The sequence below is a fragment of the Parasteatoda tepidariorum genome, chromosome 6, assembly GCF_982258835.1.
Source record: "Parasteatoda tepidariorum strain Cologne lab strain chromosome 6, Ptep-v5.0, whole genome shotgun sequence".
Lineage (NCBI taxonomy): Eukaryota > Metazoa > Arthropoda > Arachnida > Araneae > Theridiidae > Parasteatoda > Parasteatoda tepidariorum.
The window spans coordinates 5,058,320-5,079,530 of record NC_141760.1 but is presented as its reverse complement, the minus strand read 5'-3'; the positions used below and the strand labels follow the sequence as shown (position 1 = coordinate 5,079,530).

Sequence of the window (21,211 nt, the reverse complement as noted above, 5' to 3'; positions counted from 1 at the left end):
TTAAAAATGGTCGAAATAATTTAAAATGGTAAATTGTACACTCTTTGCAACATTTTAAAGAATGTAATTTTACATTGCAAAATACAAAATTTGAGTAAAATCGGTCGAATAGTTCCTGAGAAATTGAATTTTAAAAAGTCAGATATTTAAAATTCGATTTCTCAGATTTCCAATTTTTCACAAATTTCGTGTTTCGACATGTGAAATTATAAAAAATTTAAAATGATGCAAATGATTATACCTTAAATTTCAAAATTTGTTTCGACTATTATTAAATAAAATATAATAAACATTTACTAAAAGTGTTGTTTGCATGGAATCATCTTTGGATAAACGAATTTCATAGTGGAGTGCAAAACTTTTTCAATTTGCTTAAAAAGTTCTCGAAATATAGCGAGATACGTAAAAAGTAAAATGAACGTTAAGGGGTTAAAACTTTGGAGCGTTCTCTTGACCAACCGATTGCGGCTACCCCCTATTGCGGTCAGCAATCCGCATTCGTCGAAAAAAAAGGTATGCTTATTCAGAGAAAGTACGTTTTTGTGTCTGATTTCGTAACTTAAAATATCGTCTGCATTTATTAAGTAGCATATTTGAGTCATCCCCTCAAATCATTAAGTTTGGGTCCTCGAAAGTGAAGATCCGATCATTAGATCAAAAGTCAGTCAGGGTGGTCCGTTTTCTTCACTGTACATCACACATACGTTGATTTTTTTAATACAACTCATCAGTATGAATTCACAGAAATACACACATTTGTGGTCGTCTGTTAGCACAAGTAGTTTCCGACTGTCAAAGTCTGAGAAAACAGCCCCATTCCGAAGATTTTTGAATGACCGCTTCGCCTCAAAGGTCCATTGAATGTATTTATATCTATATAGTTAATAAGGAAGTAGTAGATGACAGAATAATATCAGTGCCATGGTTCACTCATTTCACAAAGGAAGTGTTGCCGCATGAAAAAAGAATTTTTTTAAAAGAGGAAGATCTTCAGTTTTCCGACCACTCAAGACCTAGAAACGCTCTACCACAAAAATAACATAAACTACATATCTGATGATTTTACATAAAGAACATATCCTGCAAATTTCAACATAATATAAAACGTTAAATATCCCATCATGCCTGACTTGATCGGTTTTTGAAATACCTGGCTCTTAAATATCATCTCAGGAAAAATTGATAAAAATGTATAAAATTAAAAGTATATTTACTTAGAAAAAAAATATTATACCGTGTATTATATGCCAGACAATCAAACATAATTTCAGTGACATATTTAAAAAGAAAATTAATATATTTTTCAGTTCAAATATTTAGAATGATTCATATTTATAAGGAATCAGTATAATTTCATTTAAAATATACAGTGTGTTCCAAAATTATCTTTACATCACCTGGCTTGTAATTGATTACAGACTGGAAGTGCTTAGGGCCATCAATGGTGCGCATGTTGAAGTGTACTAAATAAAACTTTATTAGTTGCAGTAATACACGCAAAAGACAGAATATAAATATCTTGTTTATTTTCGAAGTTATGAATTTTTGAAGTTGTAAAGAGAATTTTGGAACACCCTGTATTATAGTTCAATTCACTTAAATATATTTTTCAGCTCAAACATTTATATAATTTACAAGAGAAAGCTTATTTTGAAATTTCACATCAATTATAGCATTTATATTAATTTTTAAACGTTTTTCAAAATTAGTTAAGGGGACAGTGAAGTAAAATTCTTTCAAAAATTTGATTTTTTGAATTTGACATCATCTATTAGCCTATACTTTTCTGATTAAGAAAATATATAGGTTTGCTAATTTTCATAAATTTAAAGTGCTTTAAAAGCAATAAAACAAAAGTAAACAAAAGTGCCACGCCCACATTTCAAGGTTTCGTTTTCTGTTTACTTTAGAATTCTACTGTTTTTTATGTTTTTTTACATTCTGCCTTGCGCCTAGAAACGAAATAAAGAAAGAAGCTCTTTTGTGGATCGTTAGTGACGGAATCTAACTTATTTATTGATTTATTGAAATTACATGCATTTGCTGACTTGTGTGCTCAATATAGGCTTATAAGTCATTGTCAAGTAGAAAATACAGATAGAACAATTCAGAGAAAGACATCACAAAGAATACATCCAGGGTTACGGTGGGATTCGAACCCGCTACCTCGAGATAAAACAAGTTATGGTGCTGGAGAGCTTTAAATTTATGAATTATTTTTAACTATATGTTTTTTTACCTTTAAATCTGTTTTTCTCAAAACATTATTTTTTGTTACTTAGGTACATATATCTCTTGTTCTATACAATTTAAAAAGATAAAACTTGGTAGGCTTATACATCATTGATTGTTTTATACAGTAAACCTCAAATTTAGTTAAAAATTTAAACATTTTGAAATCTGGAGTAAAATTTAATTGCCGAAAATCAGCAGAAATTGGTATTTTGAAACAGTCAATTTTTTATTCTGCAAAAAATTGTGCATTTTAGTCTAATTTTAGGTATACTGTATACTCTAGGCTATATATTGTGTGTATAATTTTTTTCAGACAATTATATTGAGTAGTTGTAGTTTTATATGTACCTTACTGATGACATAATTTGAAAATTTAACTAAAAATTTGCCTATAAATTGTATGAATAAAAATTATTGTCTAACTTAATTTGTATATTTTACTGCAGAAATACATTAAAAAAAACCTAACAAATAAATATTAAAAAATTTAGAAACCTATCATTAAAATTAAATTTTTTGTAGCAGTTATTGCAAAAGTCACTTCACGCCGCATTTTCGTTCAGCGAGATGTTCAATGTCCCCTTAAGTTTTCTTTGTAGCTAGAGTTGTGATTTATAACATTTAAATTTTTTAAACCCTTAAATAAAGCAATGTGATAAATTAATTAACCTTACCAGACACCGAATAGAGCTAACAGTTCGAATACAACAGAAAAAGAGAAAAATAAGAATATTCAGATGTTCAGAATTAAATAGAATATTATTATTCGATAAAGACAGAGAGGGAAAAGAATTGAATAAACACATATTTTCTCCAGAATACATATAGCTTTCTCAAACTTGGAAATCAGAACTCTTTAAGATATTTTTAATATAGTTCACAAAATTCATGGCTTTAAAGATTTCATTTTTGCTTGTAGGCATTTCTCAATAATCCCTTGTCATCTCAAGCATCTGAAAGGAAGAAAAAAAATCGTAAATAAAAGTTTTAGAAGAATAACAGATTTAAATATTTAAAAGAATAACAATAGAATAAATGCATATGTCTTAGGTTAATTGAAAAATCTGGCTTAGCGAAGTCTCGCTGTCATTTTGCAATCCACAATTGGAAAAATCTGTTTACATTTTGTCACATGTCTAATACCTATGAGGATTACTACAATGGGCCCTGATAATGCGGGGTGGATCAGAAGATAGAGCGTTCGTCTTCCAATGAGATGAACCGGGATCGAATCCCAGCGATAGCTGGTCGATGCGAATTTCGCACCTGGCTCACACCAATCACATTGCTGACGCAAAATATCCTCAGTGGTAGACGGATCATGGGTTAGAGTCCCCTTACCATCAGGTGAACCATGGAAGGTTTTCGTGATTCTTTGCAAGTGATGCAAATGGGGGTCAATTCCATCTATAAGTCTTATGCGAAGGGCAATACCTCAATCATTGAACCAGGAGTTACCTTGTCTTCTAGATTGGGTTCAAAATTACAATGCTACAGAGTTAAACATTAGTAGTCGTTAATCCAAAATTGGGTCAGCTGTTTAACGACGGTTATAAAATAAAATAAAATAAAATAAAATAAAATAAAATAAAATAAAATAAAATAAAATAAGCCCTGATACTTAGAAGACAATTAGGAAGTATATCAATCATTGTTCAACTAACCTGATTTATTTTAGGCCGTTTACGATAAACCTATTTACTTTTACGCTAATTAACTAATGTAACATTCGCTGCTCTAGTAGTCTCATTCGATATACTTCTTTATTTATAACAAAAACATAATGCTTCACTACAATAATCCTTAGCAAATTTAAACTGATTGAGTAAATCGTCGATTGTGTGAGTAGTTAGCCCCAAAGTATATGGGATAAATGTACTAAACGAAAAATATCAGTTTCAAAAGAAAATATTTCGACTTAGCTAGACGCTTAGAAAAATGACTGATTATAATTTCCAAAAAACTAAATTATAATTTTAGAAAGATACATATAAACACGATACGTTGATTTATTAGCTAATATCTAAATATAGTCACTGCTGCTGTCATGACACAGCGTTTTTTTTTCGTTGTTTTTGTTTAAAAAAATATATAAATTAGAAGGTGCAAAAAGAATATATTTTTCATTAATTTGTTTTTAGTATTCACCCAATATCCTAAAAAAACAAAAATCAAATCAAACCGGAAGTCTTGTAGTCCTCATATAACGTCATAGCAGCTCGTATTAGTGTAAATTAAGCGGTATATTTTTTGAAGTAAATAAAGCTTTTTCATCAAATGATATCTCACAGTTTCAGTTTCTTGACATTATTTATTTAATAAGCCATAATTTATTAAATATATTGAAGTGAATATAGTTTATTGACTAAACGAATTGTTTAATTGAAAGATGCTACAGCATGTTTCAATTAAACATTTTGGATGAAAATAATAACTACAAAAATTATTTTAATACGAAAAATAAATAAATAATTGTTATAGACATAGGTTTTTAACTTATTCTCTTGGTATCGATTTCGCTATTCTTATCTTTCTGTTGATAAAGAATACGTGCCATTATGAAATAACACGGAATTGAATTGCAAATTATTGATTACCTTATGATATCAATAAAATATTGAAAGATAAAAAGATAATACCAGTACTTTGTGCATGATTTCGCAGTTTTTGAACTTTGACATGTAAAAAAACTATGTTAATTCAAACTTTAGTAAAATTTATCGATATTATATTCATAACTGGACTCAGACGAGTGAATTTGATCAATATTGGTATTATTTGTGTGTAATATTTACAAATAATAAGTCAAAACATACCTTGCACAAAGTAGCCCCCAAATGGGGCTACTTTGTGCAGCGATAGGAATTCAGTTTAATAATCAAGTTTTTAGTAAAATATTGATATGAAATTTGTAAAAAAGTTAAGTGTTGACATTTTTAATAACAAAAACATCAAGATATGTAAAGATATTAGTTTGAAAATAATTTTCAGCGTTAAAAAACCATTTTTCATAAAGAATTTTTTCTTAAAAAGAATGTTTATTTCAAAACATTTGAGCTTAAACAAAAGGAAACCATATACATCTTTTGAACATTGAAATAGATGAAATTTCAAAAATAATAATTATTACATATTCATTAACATTTATAATATTGATAAACGTATTTCTTGTGAATTTTATTAGAGATAGTATTTCTGTGGATTTTGCACTTCCGAGAAGCTTCTGCAATTGACATACCACCAGCAACTGCTTGCAAACATTGTTGCAGCTTTTCTAAAGTGTAATCACGGTAGTTTCTCGTTCCATGTATTTTTTTATAACGTCTGACCATTTTTCTGTCGAAAAAAAAAACTAATTAAACTTTGCACAAAGTAGCCCCACGGTGCATTTTTTTTTTCATTTTCCGTTTATTTGTTATTAATTTTCAAAATTTTTTAACGCTAACATGATATAATTGTTTATTAATATATAAATAAAAAATTTTGCACTTACGACAATTGTTTTATCAACGTCTTTGCATTTCACAGCTAAAGTTTCGACGCACACTTTTGGACATCCGACGTTCTCGGAAAGTTGTTAACATTGGATAAACAAAACACACTCTGAGATTGTTTTAAAATTCGAAAAATTGTTCGTAGTAATAGAGGAGACTTCTATCTTCAAATTCCACACATTTTTAAAGTGAAGAAAACATAATACTGAATAGCAGCACTTGAAAAGTGCCAAATTTGAATTTGCACAAAGTAGCCCCACTTGACGGTACGTAAAGTAATTTTTATCATTCAAATCTTTTTAAAATATTGTGGGAAGACAAATAAATCCCCTATACATTTTTGAATATTTTTAAAATGCTATCTATTATCTTAAATTTTTATTAACATATACCATACAAAAATTATAAAGATCTGCTCACAATTTCTGCCAAAGCCATCCTCAATTTTTTTTTTTTTTTTTATAAATATGAAACCAGAAAACAAAGCTTGCAAAATCTCAATTTAAGTGTACTGCAAGGCAATAACACCTAAAAATGTATAGAATGAACGAAAACAAAATCATATAATGAAAAATATTGAATAATCTATATTATATAAAACGCTTATAAGTAAATGGTTATAAAATCAATTTAAATTCTTTTCATGCTTCGGCATAAGTATCAATAAAAACAGTTAAACTCTGTTTCATTATTTCATATTTGAAGATAAATTTTGTTTTAAGTTTAGTCAGAGAAGAGTCAGAAATACTGCAAAAGGATAGCAGCGTTCTAATTCTGCAATCAATTATTTCTTTCCGTTCATCCTAAACGAAAACCTAAGTTTTAGACCTAAGTTAATGATCTGATTTTTATTAACATAAAGTTTTGTTGACTAAATTATTCTGTCGACATCGGCGATTGTATACACCTTGGCTATTGCATTGGCACTTACTGTACAAAAGCAGTGATGGTTTTTTTTAGAAAATAATAAATAAAGATTTATTTTTCAGTTTTAAATTATGACATTAAAATATTATTTTAAATTATAACATTAATATATATTAATTAATATATAATTATAGCATTTATAGCAATAGGAAAGAAAATTTAATTAATACAAAAAGTAGGTTAAAAGATTAGTAAAAGGTTATATTATCCCCTAATGGCGACGAAAAAAATTAATATAATAAAGAAACAAGGTTCTATTAGTTTTTATAATACATTAATTATTATCTTTAAGATTTGAAATGAAAAGTCATTTTTAAAGATTGAGAGTTCGTTAAAATATGCCTTTTATTGTAAAAATACTGACTGTACTTACTTGTAATACTTACTGACACAATTATTTTTTGACTAAATTTTTTCAAAGGTAAGGTATGTATGTATGTATGTAGCATAATAAACAAATAGCAAATACAAAATTTTCTGCTTTTCAGCAAGAAAAATTTGCAATGAATAAAATCTTTCGCAGGGCATGACATATACTGTGATGTATATATTGTGCAACTATTGAAAGCCCGAGCATAATTTTTCATTTTATAAACCCTTCCTGTAAAGAGATAAGACTTTCGATTTAAATAAATGAATATATAACTTTTTTTTCTCGATTTCCATGTGTATTTCTTATATATATTTCTTATTATTATTAATACATTTTGTTAACCGTTAAAAACAGATTTCCCTAACATTTACTTCTTTAAGAAGAGATTACGAAATTATTCGTATAAGAGTTATGCTACAGTTAAATTTCCACGCATAGCCATGATTGAAAAATAATAAAAAATCAAATATAATCCAAATATTCACAAAATATATTTTTAATAAAACAGTAGTATAATTGTAAATAATAGCGAATAAATAAATATAGATGATAGAGATAAAAAATAAGTTTAAATGACATGACATCAAAATAATGAAAACTTTTGACATTTAAAAAATTGAAAATTTTCCTAAAATTTTTTTACAAAATTTTGATAAAAAATAACTATAATTAATAAAAATTTGCATTGTACGTAAATTAAACTAAATAACTACAATTAGGGGAACTTAGCATTAAAATCATTAAGTTACAATCGAAATAATGAAAAAACTGGTATAAGTTGAGTATCATAACTAAGAAAAATTAAAATGCGCATAAATGTAAACCAAGGAAAAATTGAAACCACCATTAAAACCTTTGAGAACTTATATTTAGGAAACATTACGCAATGTTTATAAGAAATTAATAATAATTAATAACTGAATATTAATAACATAACATAAATTTAATTAAATAACTGCAAACTAAAATTATTAACTAACATTAAGTTATAATTCATGGAAATGTATGATTTTTAAAACACCATTTATATTAAGTGATAAATATAGAATTATTTTACTTCATTCAAGATAATAACTTTCAAAAAAACACGTGCTTTCCTCTACTAATCAGCATTATAATCAGCTTGTTATAAATAATTTGCAAATAAGAGGCGATGAAGGATAATCCTTTAGCAGCCCTCTTCAAGCTTCATCTTAGTTCTTCACCCCTCCGATTTTTCTTCTCCGATTTTGACAGTTGAAGATTGATTAAGGATTACGCCCACTGAAGAGGGGGAGAATTCGTGTGACGAAGGAGCTCGCACGCGCAATTTTTCTTATCTTACTGACGATAATAAAGCTTATTATTATTAAAAAGATAAAATCTTCATTATTATTAACCTGCCCATACATGAAAGGACCATAGCAGGGGAAATCCCCTACTGACCATAATATGCAGCTTCATTACTCCATATTTTAAGTTAAATTTTGTTCTATTTTAAGTTAAATTATCTTTTGTTAAAAGTTGAATTTTGTTTTCTTAAAGTTAATTTTTGTTGGATTTTAAATTATGCTTAATAATCTACGGACGGTGTACAGGTATCTACGGAGAAGAGAGAACCGCTCTAATGAAACTCCCGAAGAACAACACCAATGAAAAACAATCAGAAATGCTGCAGAAAGAGGGTGGCGTTCTAAGTTTTAAACCAATTACTTGTTTTCCTTTATTCTAAACGAAAACAAGAAAGTTTTAGAAGGAATGTTTCTTTATTTGATTCCTATAACGATACCAATACCATCTTATTGACAATAATAAAGCTTATTATTAATAAAAAGAAAATTTCTATTCATAAAAAAATCGTTTCCTAAATTTTTTTTTCCACTAATGATGTTATCAATATTTTATTCAAACAAAGGTACAGGAAGGAGAGGGAGGGGCTGCCAACGCATCACAACGTGGCACCCTCTTTTCCTTTGGAAATGATTAAAGGGACTTTCCCTTAATTGGAAACGAAATTTAAGAAACTGATAAATTCCATTATGTATCTCCTTCATCCCTTTATATATCTCCTTTACCTTAAGACTTTAATAAAAAATATTTTTTTTAAATAAATTTATATTTTCTATTATTTAATTTAGTAAACATTAAACATTTCTGGAAATTTAAGGTTTACAAAGTTTTACATTTCAAATGATGTATTCTCTAAATTTTTTAAAAAAAATTATTATATATGATAAAATATAGTAAATAATAATAATTCCATAATTCCATCATCGCATTTTTTTGAAGTTTTTTTCTTCTTAGCAACTATTCAATCTACTTCATATACATTTCAGCTGATTTCTTATAAATTCTGGCTAAAATTTCAAAATTGCGATTACCTTCTTATTATAAGAGCAAAAACTAAAAAATGCCGAAGAAAAATTAGATTTAATCAGAGAAAGTGCATTTCGTGTCCCATTTAATGACTTAATTCCACCTTTATTGACCACAATTAAACTGTGTCTTTTCAACCATTTAAAGTTTCCTGTAATTCATAAGAGTTTCCTGTAATTCAACAATTCAAACTAGTTGTGAGGCTAAAACAAATTTCAGAATATTAATATCACGATATAAATAAAGTGTAAGGTTAACCATGTTTTGAGTGTTATCTCTTATTTGGCTACACCGGTGCGAAATATCACCGTTTGTTATTTTTTTGGGGTGCATCTTGCAGGGCATAGCATGCTTGCCGATTGGTCCAAATTCCTATAATATTTGTTTCGTTTCAATTTAAATTGAAAGAACGTGTTATATTATAAACACTATAAGTATAATAAAATTTGATGGCACCCTTTCTCAAGCTTTGGCTTAAAAATCATTTGGAAGTATAAAACCAAACGTCTTACAACGAATTTTAGCATCTAGCCCCATCTTTGCTTAGATTTCACGATCAACCATCCATATTCGAGAACATGTCCGACACATAGACTTATGATAAATTACTGTTGCCACCTTCAGGCAATAAATGTTTAGGACCTCTACTTTATTTCTCACTCTAAAATAAAGTTATTAATCTAATGCAAGACAAGAGCTGTTTAAAACTTACCAGCATAAATTATTAAAAGATAATACTTCACATATTTTCCCCCAAATCATATAGAATTTGAGCAACTAAATCAGTATGGCACAAAAAATCTTTCCAATGCTTCGAAGTAAAAATTAATTTTAAGTTTTTGCTGAAATATTCCTGCGCGCAAGTCATAAGATCCTTGTCTAGATGCAAATCAGCCAGAAAGAAAGCGTCACAGACATTTTCGACGGATAATTCTTTCTTCAAATGCACGACACATTCTTTTTTTAACGAATCAATCTGATACTTGTCAGCGGCATAATAGAGTGTGACCGCATCATCCCAATTAAGATATTCCAAAGGTTTAAAATACAAGAACTGAATAAGTAAAGCCATAGTATTGTTATCAATATCATCAATGTCAATTGAAGTCCAATCGTTTTCCTTCATCTGACCTTCGAACATGGCGTGAAAAACAGGTGACTTAGAGCACAGAACAGCTTTGTCAACAACGAATTCCTTGCTCGGTGTTCGAAGTCTTACAAAACTGTATTCTTTTTTCTCTAAAAGTTTGATCAGTGCACTGCCATCTTTCAAATCATCGCTTGTCTCGGTTTGAGTAGTCTGAGTTTTCGTTTCTTGATTTTGATTTCTATCATTTAATGCCAATTCGTGGAAGTGAAAATCATAGGTTGGCGGAAAAGACAGCAAATCAGACGGTTTCAAATTTGAAAAGTATTCGACGGGTCTGTGCCACAATTCGCTGTCATCTCCCATTCTAGATATTATCAGACACTGAGATCTTTCGGATTCTAACTTGTTTTGCCTGACACTAAAATTTATTGTCAATGACCCGTTGGGTAAATGAACCCATGGTTTTCCTTTCAGTTTTTCCAAACTCGTTACCTTGAGTATTCCATATCCACTGCAATCACCCTTATTGTATCTATAATCCGGATTTTCTGAAATAGAAACCCATTCTGTGCTCGTCAATACAGATATGCTAAATCTAGTGAGACAGTTCTTTGGGTAAGTCGCTTTGAAAAGAAAAACTCCCAAGAATCCATCTTTTACTGCGATTTCTAAGTGCCATTTTGATTTCAGCTCTTTGATTTCAAAGGATGGACTTTCAATAGATAAGTTAGGACTTGTTTTAAAGTTTTCAACTCTCCAATAGCAAGTAAAGTCATGTGGGTCAGCGTAATTTTCTACTGATAATGCCATTATGATGTAAAAAATATATATAATATATACACTCAATAACACGATAAAATATATACACTGAAATTTAAACGAGACTATAACTATAACATAACCTCTTTTCACTGCGGATCTTACAATAGCATCGAGATTAATTATTGTTCTGAATGATGATGAATGTTATCTTATCTATAGGTATAAGATAAAAACAATGCAATCTACATATTAAATTAATCAAAAGTTTCGTTGTTTTTTTAATTAAAATCTAAAGTTTGTTTTAGTGGAATCTCTTGAAATAACTCTTAAGATTACTTGGTGAACTTATATTAATTATTAGAATTAATCTCTTTTTCAACTTATTTAACTGATAATTTCAATACCTTTTTTTCGAAAAAGAAATAAATAAATAAAAATAAATTGTTTAGAACTAATATAAAATTGATCGCTTTGCTCATTTTAAATTGAGAATATTTATTGATGATTAAACAGTTAAATACTTTTATTATGAGTCTACAGATTTAACGAGGAAATGTCCCCTAAAAGGTTTGTTGAAAGTAAAAAGGCCTACATAAAATGCTATTATTGCCAGCATAATTTGGATTTTAGGAAGAATTTTGCAAAACTTCTTGAAAATTATATGTATTAGTGAACGTGTCAAAAGAAAAGAATTCTGCAATTTATGGAAATTTCATCCGTAAAGGGATTTAAAACATCCTTTTTTTCAATGTGTTCACATATTATATGTCAATAAATAATAAAGAGAAAAAATATGAAATTTGTTTTACATATCTTGTCCTGAATCGCACAATGAAACAACTGGCATAGGATGCTGTTATGCAAACAATTAAGAAGATTCTATTCTTACATTTTCTCATCTGCCTATGTGCATTATATTCCTGACTAAATACTTATAAAATATAGAATCCAGCAAAAATGGGGAAGAGGCAATTTCAATGAAAGATTGTGAAAAGACGTAAGCTATTTTTAAACCTTTTCGAGTACAATACTTTTGTATATATTATAGCTCTTATTTTTGATAATTTTCGGATTAACGACTACCCTTCTTTCTTTATTGAATTGTCTCGGATCCTATGCTCTCGTTATAAGCGACACTATCACAATTACGAACAGTGTCTCAATTGGGTTGGACTATATTCCAACTGTAGCAAGTATTTAAAATAACAGAAAATATGGTATTTCATTAATTAATGTTTCAGATAAAACATTTTTTTTTGTCTGCAAACTTTTAAATTTATTTAGCAATTAAAATTGAATATATAGAAAGTACTGTACGGTATAACTTTAAAACAAAAATTACGTTTCATGCATAAAGTTAATACAATCATTTTGCTCCTTTACTATTCATTAAAATACAGTATAATCTTTTAAAAATAACACCCAGTTAGCATTAGGGCAGAAAATAATCATCAAGATCGAAAAAATAAAAAAACTTACTTCATTTTAGCTTAGAGGAAAAATGTAGTCATTACCGCTAAGATTTTTTTAAAACAATTATTGCATAATGTAGAAATGTTTCTTAACTGCGAGATAGTAGTGGTGACAAACAGTATTTGGCTATGAACAGTTTGTGATTAAGCAATTTGGTTTAGAATATTTTACTCCTCCCGGAAATCAAAAATAAAATTGTTTTACTGTCAGTTTCTTCTCCTTTTCATTTTTTATTTCTTACTTTTTTCTAAATCTGATGGTCAGCGTACACAAGGTTCTTGCCGAACTTACATTTTTTCCTTTGTCCTAAAAAGTGAAACTGTTCGTCAGATACTAAATTTTTGTTTAAGCAGTTTTCCTCCGAAAACGGCTAAAAGAATAATAGCACTAGATACCAACATGCCTATAATTTTTTTTTCACAATATAGATCTTTTAAAACGTTGTTTTATCTCTTATTTTATTATTCTATTATTTTTAGAATAATTGAATTCATCTATCAACTAGGATCTTAAGATATAAAAAAAATAAACAAACTACTTTTATAGAAAAATAAATACTCGGATTTTTCTATTTACATCCTGCATATTAATACATTAGACTTGAATTAATCAGCAAATAAATAATTAAAGTATTTCATTTTGACGAATGATAGTGTTGATTATGTTTTAACGAATATTGACGTTGTATAACATCTCGTCAACCAGAAAAGTTTCTACAAATTCGGCCATATTGATAATAAATCGCTAGAAATTGTACATTTAATGAAAAATGAATCAGGGAAACAAAAAAAAATAATTTTCAGTTAAAGTGCAGAATCGAGGGCCCCTTCGTTTGGCGACAAATTTCAATTGTAAAATTTGACTGAAGCTGTTTCCTGTTACCATAATATTCTTTTTTTGCTGTCTCTACTTTTAATGAAGTCAGCATAGGGTTACCACAATTTCGATATATCGTTATGTGATTGGTTCTTTGTTTACTTTCATATGTATATACATAGGCATGCTTTCAAATCTCCAAATATCAGAGGGACCATCTATTCTATACTTTAAGCTTATCTTATAAAAAAAAATATATATTAAAATTAATGTTTTAGAACAAACGATTAAAAAACTTATATCACAGTTTATTTGTAAAGATAACTAGACAAAGAAGTGCTTCAAATTTATAACATTTTTACAACTTAACTATTAACTGTTTCAATAAAGAGTCTTAAAAGAATAATATATTGGCACACAGTTTTCCAAGTACCATATCACCAGCACAAGTAATTTCGCAGCTATTTTGTCGATTTATTTATTTAAAAAAAGTCACTAAAACGCAGTTGAATTTACTTGCACTTAGTTTGCATTGGCGACTTTTTCGCCTGCACCGGCGAGATGGAAAAGTACCGTTTTCCATTTGGTTGGAAAAAAATTGTGTTTCAGGCGTCATTGCTTGTTTTTGGTCAATGGGAATTTGCACCAATAATAACGAATTTAGCGTACATTTGAGAAAGATAATTACTCAAAAGATAGAACTTAAAAAATAGGTATAGAACCAATAGAATGAAGTTCAAACTTACCAAACAGATTTCATACATTCGCCATGACATTACATGTATCCAGATAACACCTGCAAAACTTCTGCAACTAATTCAGTGTGACATAAAAAGTCCTTCCACTGTTTTGAGATAAAAATCAATTTGGAGTTTCTGCAAAAATATTCTTGCGCGCAACTCATAAGATTCTTGTCTTGATGTAAATCGGCAAGAAGTAAAGCGTCACAAATATTTTCGACAGATAATTCTTTTTTCAACAGCAGGACGCACTCTTTCTTTAGTAAATCTATCTGATACTTATCGGCAGCATAGTACAAAGTAACAGCGGAATCCCATTTTAAATCCCCCAATGGCTGAAAATGAAGAAACTGAACGAGTGTTGCCATAGTTTGGCTATCAATATCATCAATGTCTACCAAGTTACAGCCATCTTTCTTCATTTTTCTCTCTAACAAGGCATTGAAGACTGGAGACTTAGCGCACAGAATAGCTTTATGCACCAAAAAATCTCTGTTCGATGTTCTGAGGGTAACAAAACTGAAATCTTTCTCTTTAAAGAGCCTGAGTAACTCATCCGCATCTTTGAAATCAAGATTTGTATCGGTTTGAGTGACTTGAGTTTTTACTTCTTTTGTTGTGTGATATCCATCGTCGAGTAGCTGCTTGTTGGACTGAAATTCGTAAGAAGGAGGAAAATATGCAAAATGAATTGGCTTCAAATTTGAAAAATATTCTATCGGTCTGTGACACAAATCTGTTTTACTATCAAATCTCGATATCATCAGGCACTGATTATCCTCATAGTCTAGTTTGTTGATCCATATGCGAAAACTAACTGTTAATGATCCATTGGGCAAAAATATCCATTTGTCTTCTTTCAAATTTTGCATACCTACCATCTTAAGCACATTACAAATATCACCACCGTCTTTAAATGCATATGTTGCATTTGTCACAATAGGATCCCAATCTGAGCCTTTTAATAGTGACAATGAAAAATGGACGTCCCAGAGCTTTGGATTATTCTTCATATAAAGATATGCTGCCAAATATTCGTCTTTCTCTGTTAGTAATATGAGCCAATTTGACTTATACTTTTTAGTTTGAAATAAAGGAGAACATATTTTGAAATCACTGCCTGGTGTAATATTAAAATTTTCGATCCTCCAAAAGCATGTGAAACCACGTGAATCAAAATTATTTTTCACAGAGAGGGCCATATTTGCGTGAATTGTAATTATAAAAACTGAATAATTTTATTAAGGGAATAACAACCAGTGACCTTTTCAATTTTCATTTCTAAACTAGCATCCCTATTTAATATTGTTCAGGTGTTAGAAAGAGTTTAATATCTTATCTACAATATAAAGATAAATATCGATATCGAAATTTTTTTAAATGTCAGCGAAACTTCATCATCCCTAATCTTATTAGTTACGTCAAATTTCCTAATATTAATCAAGTTGCCATTTAAAAATTAATGTTTCGTAAAAAGTAATTTATAAGTATCTGAATTTCATGATATCATATGTCATCTTAATATATTGATGAAAACCAGAATTTACGGAATATGTTCTTTTAACGTGATTGATTGCTACTGTTCCTTAAAAAGACAGGAAATGCAAACATTTCTTTTCATAGATTTTTTTAAAATATTTATTTAAGTAACACAAAAAATTTCTGATAGTTAAAAAGTATTAAAACAACGCTAAAACACTTTTATTACTGAAATGCATGATTTCTAACTACACAAAAAAAAATCTAATGATGACATCGCAGTTTCTAGTTGTACAGTCCGCAAAAAAAAAAAAAAAAAAAAAAAAAAAAATAACGAATCACCCTGAATAACTTTCGTTCTAATGATCGGATTTTCACGAACTAGATGTCAATCTTAATGGTTCCTGGGGGTGACCTCAAATATGCTAATTAATTAGTGCTAACTATTAATTAATATACGAAATCAGACACAAAAACGTACTTTCTCTGAATAAACATATGATTTTTTGTTACATATTTGGAATCTAGACACTTGAATTAAGGGGGGAGGGGTAGACAAAATTTTAAAAAAATTGGATCGTAAATTGGGTCGCAATAAAGGTTTATATATTTGGCGATAGTTCAGAAAACCGCCAAAAAAAGTCGCCTGCGCAAATGAATATTTTAAGATATCCCATTGACTAATTCAAAAGAGGAATGCTTAATTTTACTAGGTTGCTAGGCAACCATGCTACTATGACTGTAAAAAAATTTAAATAATGTTTTGTGATTGCTCAGAGAGGTTTAATTAATAGTTAATAGAAAATATCTCGAAGTTTTTAGGCAATAGACAATTTTTAAGTTGATTTCTGTCTAAAAAGCACACAAAAAAATATTTATTTTAATGTCCTTTGAAAGAAAACTTGAATCGATTTATAAATTATTTATGATTTTCTAAGTTTTTAGAATTTAAATACATGAACTTTTTATCTGATATTGTTTAGATTATGCTGTTTTTGCTAAATTTATTCGAGGATTTCATACTAAAATCAAATTATCTTATTTCAGCAATATACAAAATTTTAAGGATAATCATTTTTACAGCATTAACCCCTTGGGGACGGGAGATTCATGAAAGCATTCGTACAAAATCAGGATGTAAATAAATAAAAAACGGTAGCTTAAATGCAGGCGTTGCTATTTTGACAGACTTACTTTGCCTTGAATTTAATTAGTTGAATCAAATGTTAGTTTAATCATATATATAATCAGTGTTAGTTTAAAGTATAACTAAAAAATTTTATTTTGAACTAAGTAATGGTGAATTAAATAAATCAAACAGGTATTTTTTATATATCGATGCCAAAGTTTATTCTACATATATTTTAGGGTATACTTTCGGAGTATTTTGATCGAGTTTATTTTTACACCCTTATTTGCTTAAAATTATTAAATAATTTGCTTAAAATAAATTATTCAAGCTACATGATTTAATGCATCTATAGTATAATAGTAAACGGGGTTTCCATTGCATATTCTTAACCTTAATACCGCTATCATTAAATAAATGGAATAAGCTTAGATAAATAATAAAAGTTAATTTTTCCCTCGTTTTAATTTTCAAGGAATAATAAGTTTCGATCAAACAGATTTCATTCTGGAAATAGCGAAATTATTGAGTGGGCCTTGGAGCAATATCATTCTTATCCTCTTTTGACGAAATATAGGAAAAATTAGTTTTCACAGTTTCTGTAAAAAGTATGTTAGCCTTCTTGCCACGTTTATTTATTTTTTTAATTAAAATAAGTTCGGAAATTGCGTATTTTTATAGCATTTTTTTAAAATCAGATGACTCTAAAATTAGCACGGCTTCAGAATCTTCTTACAAATTTCAATTTTTAGTATTTCCTGCTTAACAAAATAAGGCATTTTCCTGATAACAAATTATACTACAATAATATCTTGGGAATCGTGCTAAAGTAAAAAATTAAACAAAATAGTTAGATATATTATCAGGAAAAAAATCTACTTGGTATCATAAAGAAAGAGTAAAAGATATAATGAAATAATTAGTGAATCACACGTAGTCAGATAATTAAAAATTTGATTTCGCAACTAAGATGTTAGGACGACATTTAAGATACTGAGATATTTTTTCAAAAAAAAAAAAAAATAGTATGCTTAGTAAATAATAAGCTGTTTTGCGTTAAATAATTTTAAACAGCGGAATGTTTTTAATTTCCTAACAATGTTTAATTCTTAGGTAGCAGACAATAATTCTTTTTAAGAAAACTTGTCTATAATTTAGAAAGGAACTTTACTTTAAAGAAAACCTAAATTAAAGAACTAAAATAATTTATTAAAATATTAATGAAGAAATAATAAACGTAAAAGGGTAAAGAATAAGATTCTTAAAAATGTCAAAATTTAATTAAATAATTGGTAAAATAGTTCTGCGAAACACTTGTGAAACACTTCCGGAAATTTCTTTCAAGATTAAAACGATATAGGGTAAACCAACCAGTGATGGAACACACCCCAGTTAAAGAACATTTCATAGATATTTTTTAAAAATAAGATTTTAAACGTTTTAATTTAGATTGATTGGTAACAGTAGCTTACTACCTAACAATAGGAAGTCATCTAACAATGCATTGAGTTACCTGGTCTTAAAGTCTTCTCTGGAAAAAGTTTTGAATTTGTTAGTATCTGTTCAATGCCTTATTTCTTTGACACAATTATAAGGTCAGTGGTGGTAGTTATCCGTTTAAAGTACAATTAATTACATATAATAATGCTTTTTTTCTCATTGTGAAAAAGAGAATTCAAAATATGGTTATTGGAGTTACGTTTTAATTATTTTAAGCATCATAACATAAGCAAGTGCTGAGATTAGGGGGTGCTTATTAACTGGATTACCAAACAATGAAAAACCAATGAATAAACAAGTGTTCCTTTATTGGGATTTTTTCAAGTTAATGAAAATAAAAGAAAATTTTTAATTTTCCTGTACTTTTAGTCATATTATACATCAAAATTATGTTAAAAGTACAAAAAACAACTTCTAACCCGTGAAGAAACAAGCATGTTTCTTCACTGGGAATAGATTTCCCAGTGAATGAACAGCATGTGTGAAATATGGTTTTACATGGATAATTAGTAGTTCTGCGATATAAAGGACACCTAATATTCAGTTAAATGTTATATGAATAGTTCCTATAACAATTTCATTTCAAAATGCAAATTTAGTTGCTAAATTTATTTAAAGATTTATAATAATAATTTATTAATTATTTATCGCTATAAATGTAGTGATTAGTTATTACATCATACCTTAGACACCTTAATAAACTATGTTTACTGATTAAATATAACAACTAAATATAATAATAAGAGCTTGAATAGAAAATTTCTTTGCAGGCCTTTGTGCTAATAATTAGCTAAGTTATTATCTTATTGTGGTCTTTAACGTCTAGACGGGAACTGGTAGGAAAAATCCATTTATAGACAATCATCCAGGTGAAAAATTGGTGAAGTTTTTTTTAAGGTGACATCCACCGATTACTCAGTGCAATGCGAAGATAATTTCAAAAGGCAAAACTTCCCTTAGAGAATAATATTCGAAATACTGGTTCTAAGAACTTTAGATGAATCTTTAGGAGGGAAGTAGCCCTGGCATTCGTTTAGAAAGTGATTGTATTTACAATGCGAACGAAACAAGAGTTGAATACTGCCCTTAAACGGGAAAAATCCTTGGCCCTAAAAATTATAAGGATTTATATTCTAAAGTACCTATGAAAGAAAAAGTATCTCAATTGGTAGTTTTTCCTTACTGAAGAATTCTTTGAGATATTACAGAATCAGTCCCTGCTATATATTTCATTGGAAAAAGCGATTCATGAAGTGAAACAATGACCGCAGCAACATTTTACAAATATATTGCAAATGTTTCTACACATGGCTAATTAAAAATGCTATCAAATTCCCTATTTTGCTTGTTTTGGATAGGTATAAATCTCATATCAATTTGAAACTGAGCAAGTTATGTTCATCAAAACAAATTTTCTGGTTTAGTTTTCTACCTAATTCAGGGAAATCTCCGGTTAGATATTAAAAGATTTGTAAAGCAATATGTCGGGAAAATTTTTACATCCATTTTTAAATAAGATTTTGAAGCATCAACTGATGAAGTTAAAATGCTTTTATGAAATGAGATATTTTTCCATTCGATGTAGAAAACGTTGACTTTAACAAATGCGTGCAATACAGACACCAAGAGTTAATGAGCAAGACAACTTATCAACAAAATACATGCTTCGAGAGTAACGATGCACTATTTCTTCAGAAGCTTGAGAAGGAAATCTCACAAGTTATGTTATCAAATTTTTAAAGGAACATTGACGACAGAAAAGCTTAATCTCCCAAATATCCAATAGCCTGTGCTTTTCTCAATATTGAAGAATTTATTTCTAAAAGAACATTTGGTTAATCAAATTTTGGCGCTGATACAACTAACATTGATAATGAAAGTATCTTGAAAACTGATTTTGTTATAGGTCCTCTTGAGGCATTGTTAGTTGCAAAAACAATTGGTTCCATAAGTAAATGGTAAGTACTGCTGAAGACCCACTAGATATAAGTCAATGAGAGATGGATTTTACTCAAACTTCGAAACTCCTTTTTCTCATTTTTTATCCAGTCAGGAATTCTGGAAATGGTACTGGAACCTCAAAAGAAATTTCGAAGATACATTACATTGGCCGAAAATTTGGAAAAAAGAGGAAGGTTAAATCAAAAGAAAAAAATTACTTTTTTGCATTAACTTCAGAAAAAGAACGAAAATTTAAAGAGATTGAAAGAGCTGAAAAAAAAGTTAAAGCAGAAAATACGACAAAGAGAAAAAAAAAATACTTAAAAAGATTAAAAAGTAGCTTAAAAAATATGGGGAAAGGAGTAAACAAAAAAGTGATCAAATTATAATAATAATAAAAACATCATCGGATTACGCAATGATAAACATTCATAATTTAGAACGGACTATTAAACTGTGAGAAAAAAAGGGAAAACATTTTTTTTAAAATTATGTATTCAAACATATTTTACTTTCTATTCCATGACTGAAAAAAAGTAACATTTTCCATGTTAACTGTGGTTATATGTTGTAATTCCAAGAAAAATCTTGTTTTTAGACATTTGTGTGGCCTATGGATTCCTAACGAGCATCAAACATTCTCTAAATTAAGTGTTCACTGACTGGAAAATTTAGTGTTTATTCACTGGTAAAAACTGTTCCTTCACTTGGTTATCTTACTACTTATTATTTAAACCACCAAAAGCTTAAAACAATATTATGTAAGTTATCTAAATTTTTTTTACATAATTTGTATTTAATAACAAATATGTCGACACCACCATTTAGCTAAAATTAAAAATTTTGAAATTTTCATGATTTTTTCTTAAAGGCAAGCTAAGCTTAAGTGTTCCTTCA

General features: G+C 28.6%; 1 protein-coding gene across 1 annotated transcript; it reads right to left on the bottom strand.

Moving 5' to 3' along the window:
* Nucleotides 1-3,052: 3,052 nt before the first annotated feature.
* On the bottom strand, nucleotides 3,053-15,570 carry LOC147807519 (uncharacterized). Its single transcript, XM_087166564.1, has 3 exons — nucleotides 14,305-15,570; nucleotides 10,097-11,423; nucleotides 3,053-3,188 (listed from the first exon to the last, which is right to left on the bottom strand). Exons 1-2 carry the CDS (start codon nucleotides 15,465-15,467, stop codon nucleotides 10,124-10,126), a joined length of 2,463 nt encoding a protein of 820 aa, XP_087022690.1. The 5' UTR covers nucleotides 15,468-15,570; the 3' UTR covers nucleotides 3,053-3,188; nucleotides 10,097-10,123.
* Between the last annotated feature and the right edge of the window lie 5,641 nt (nucleotides 15,571-21,211).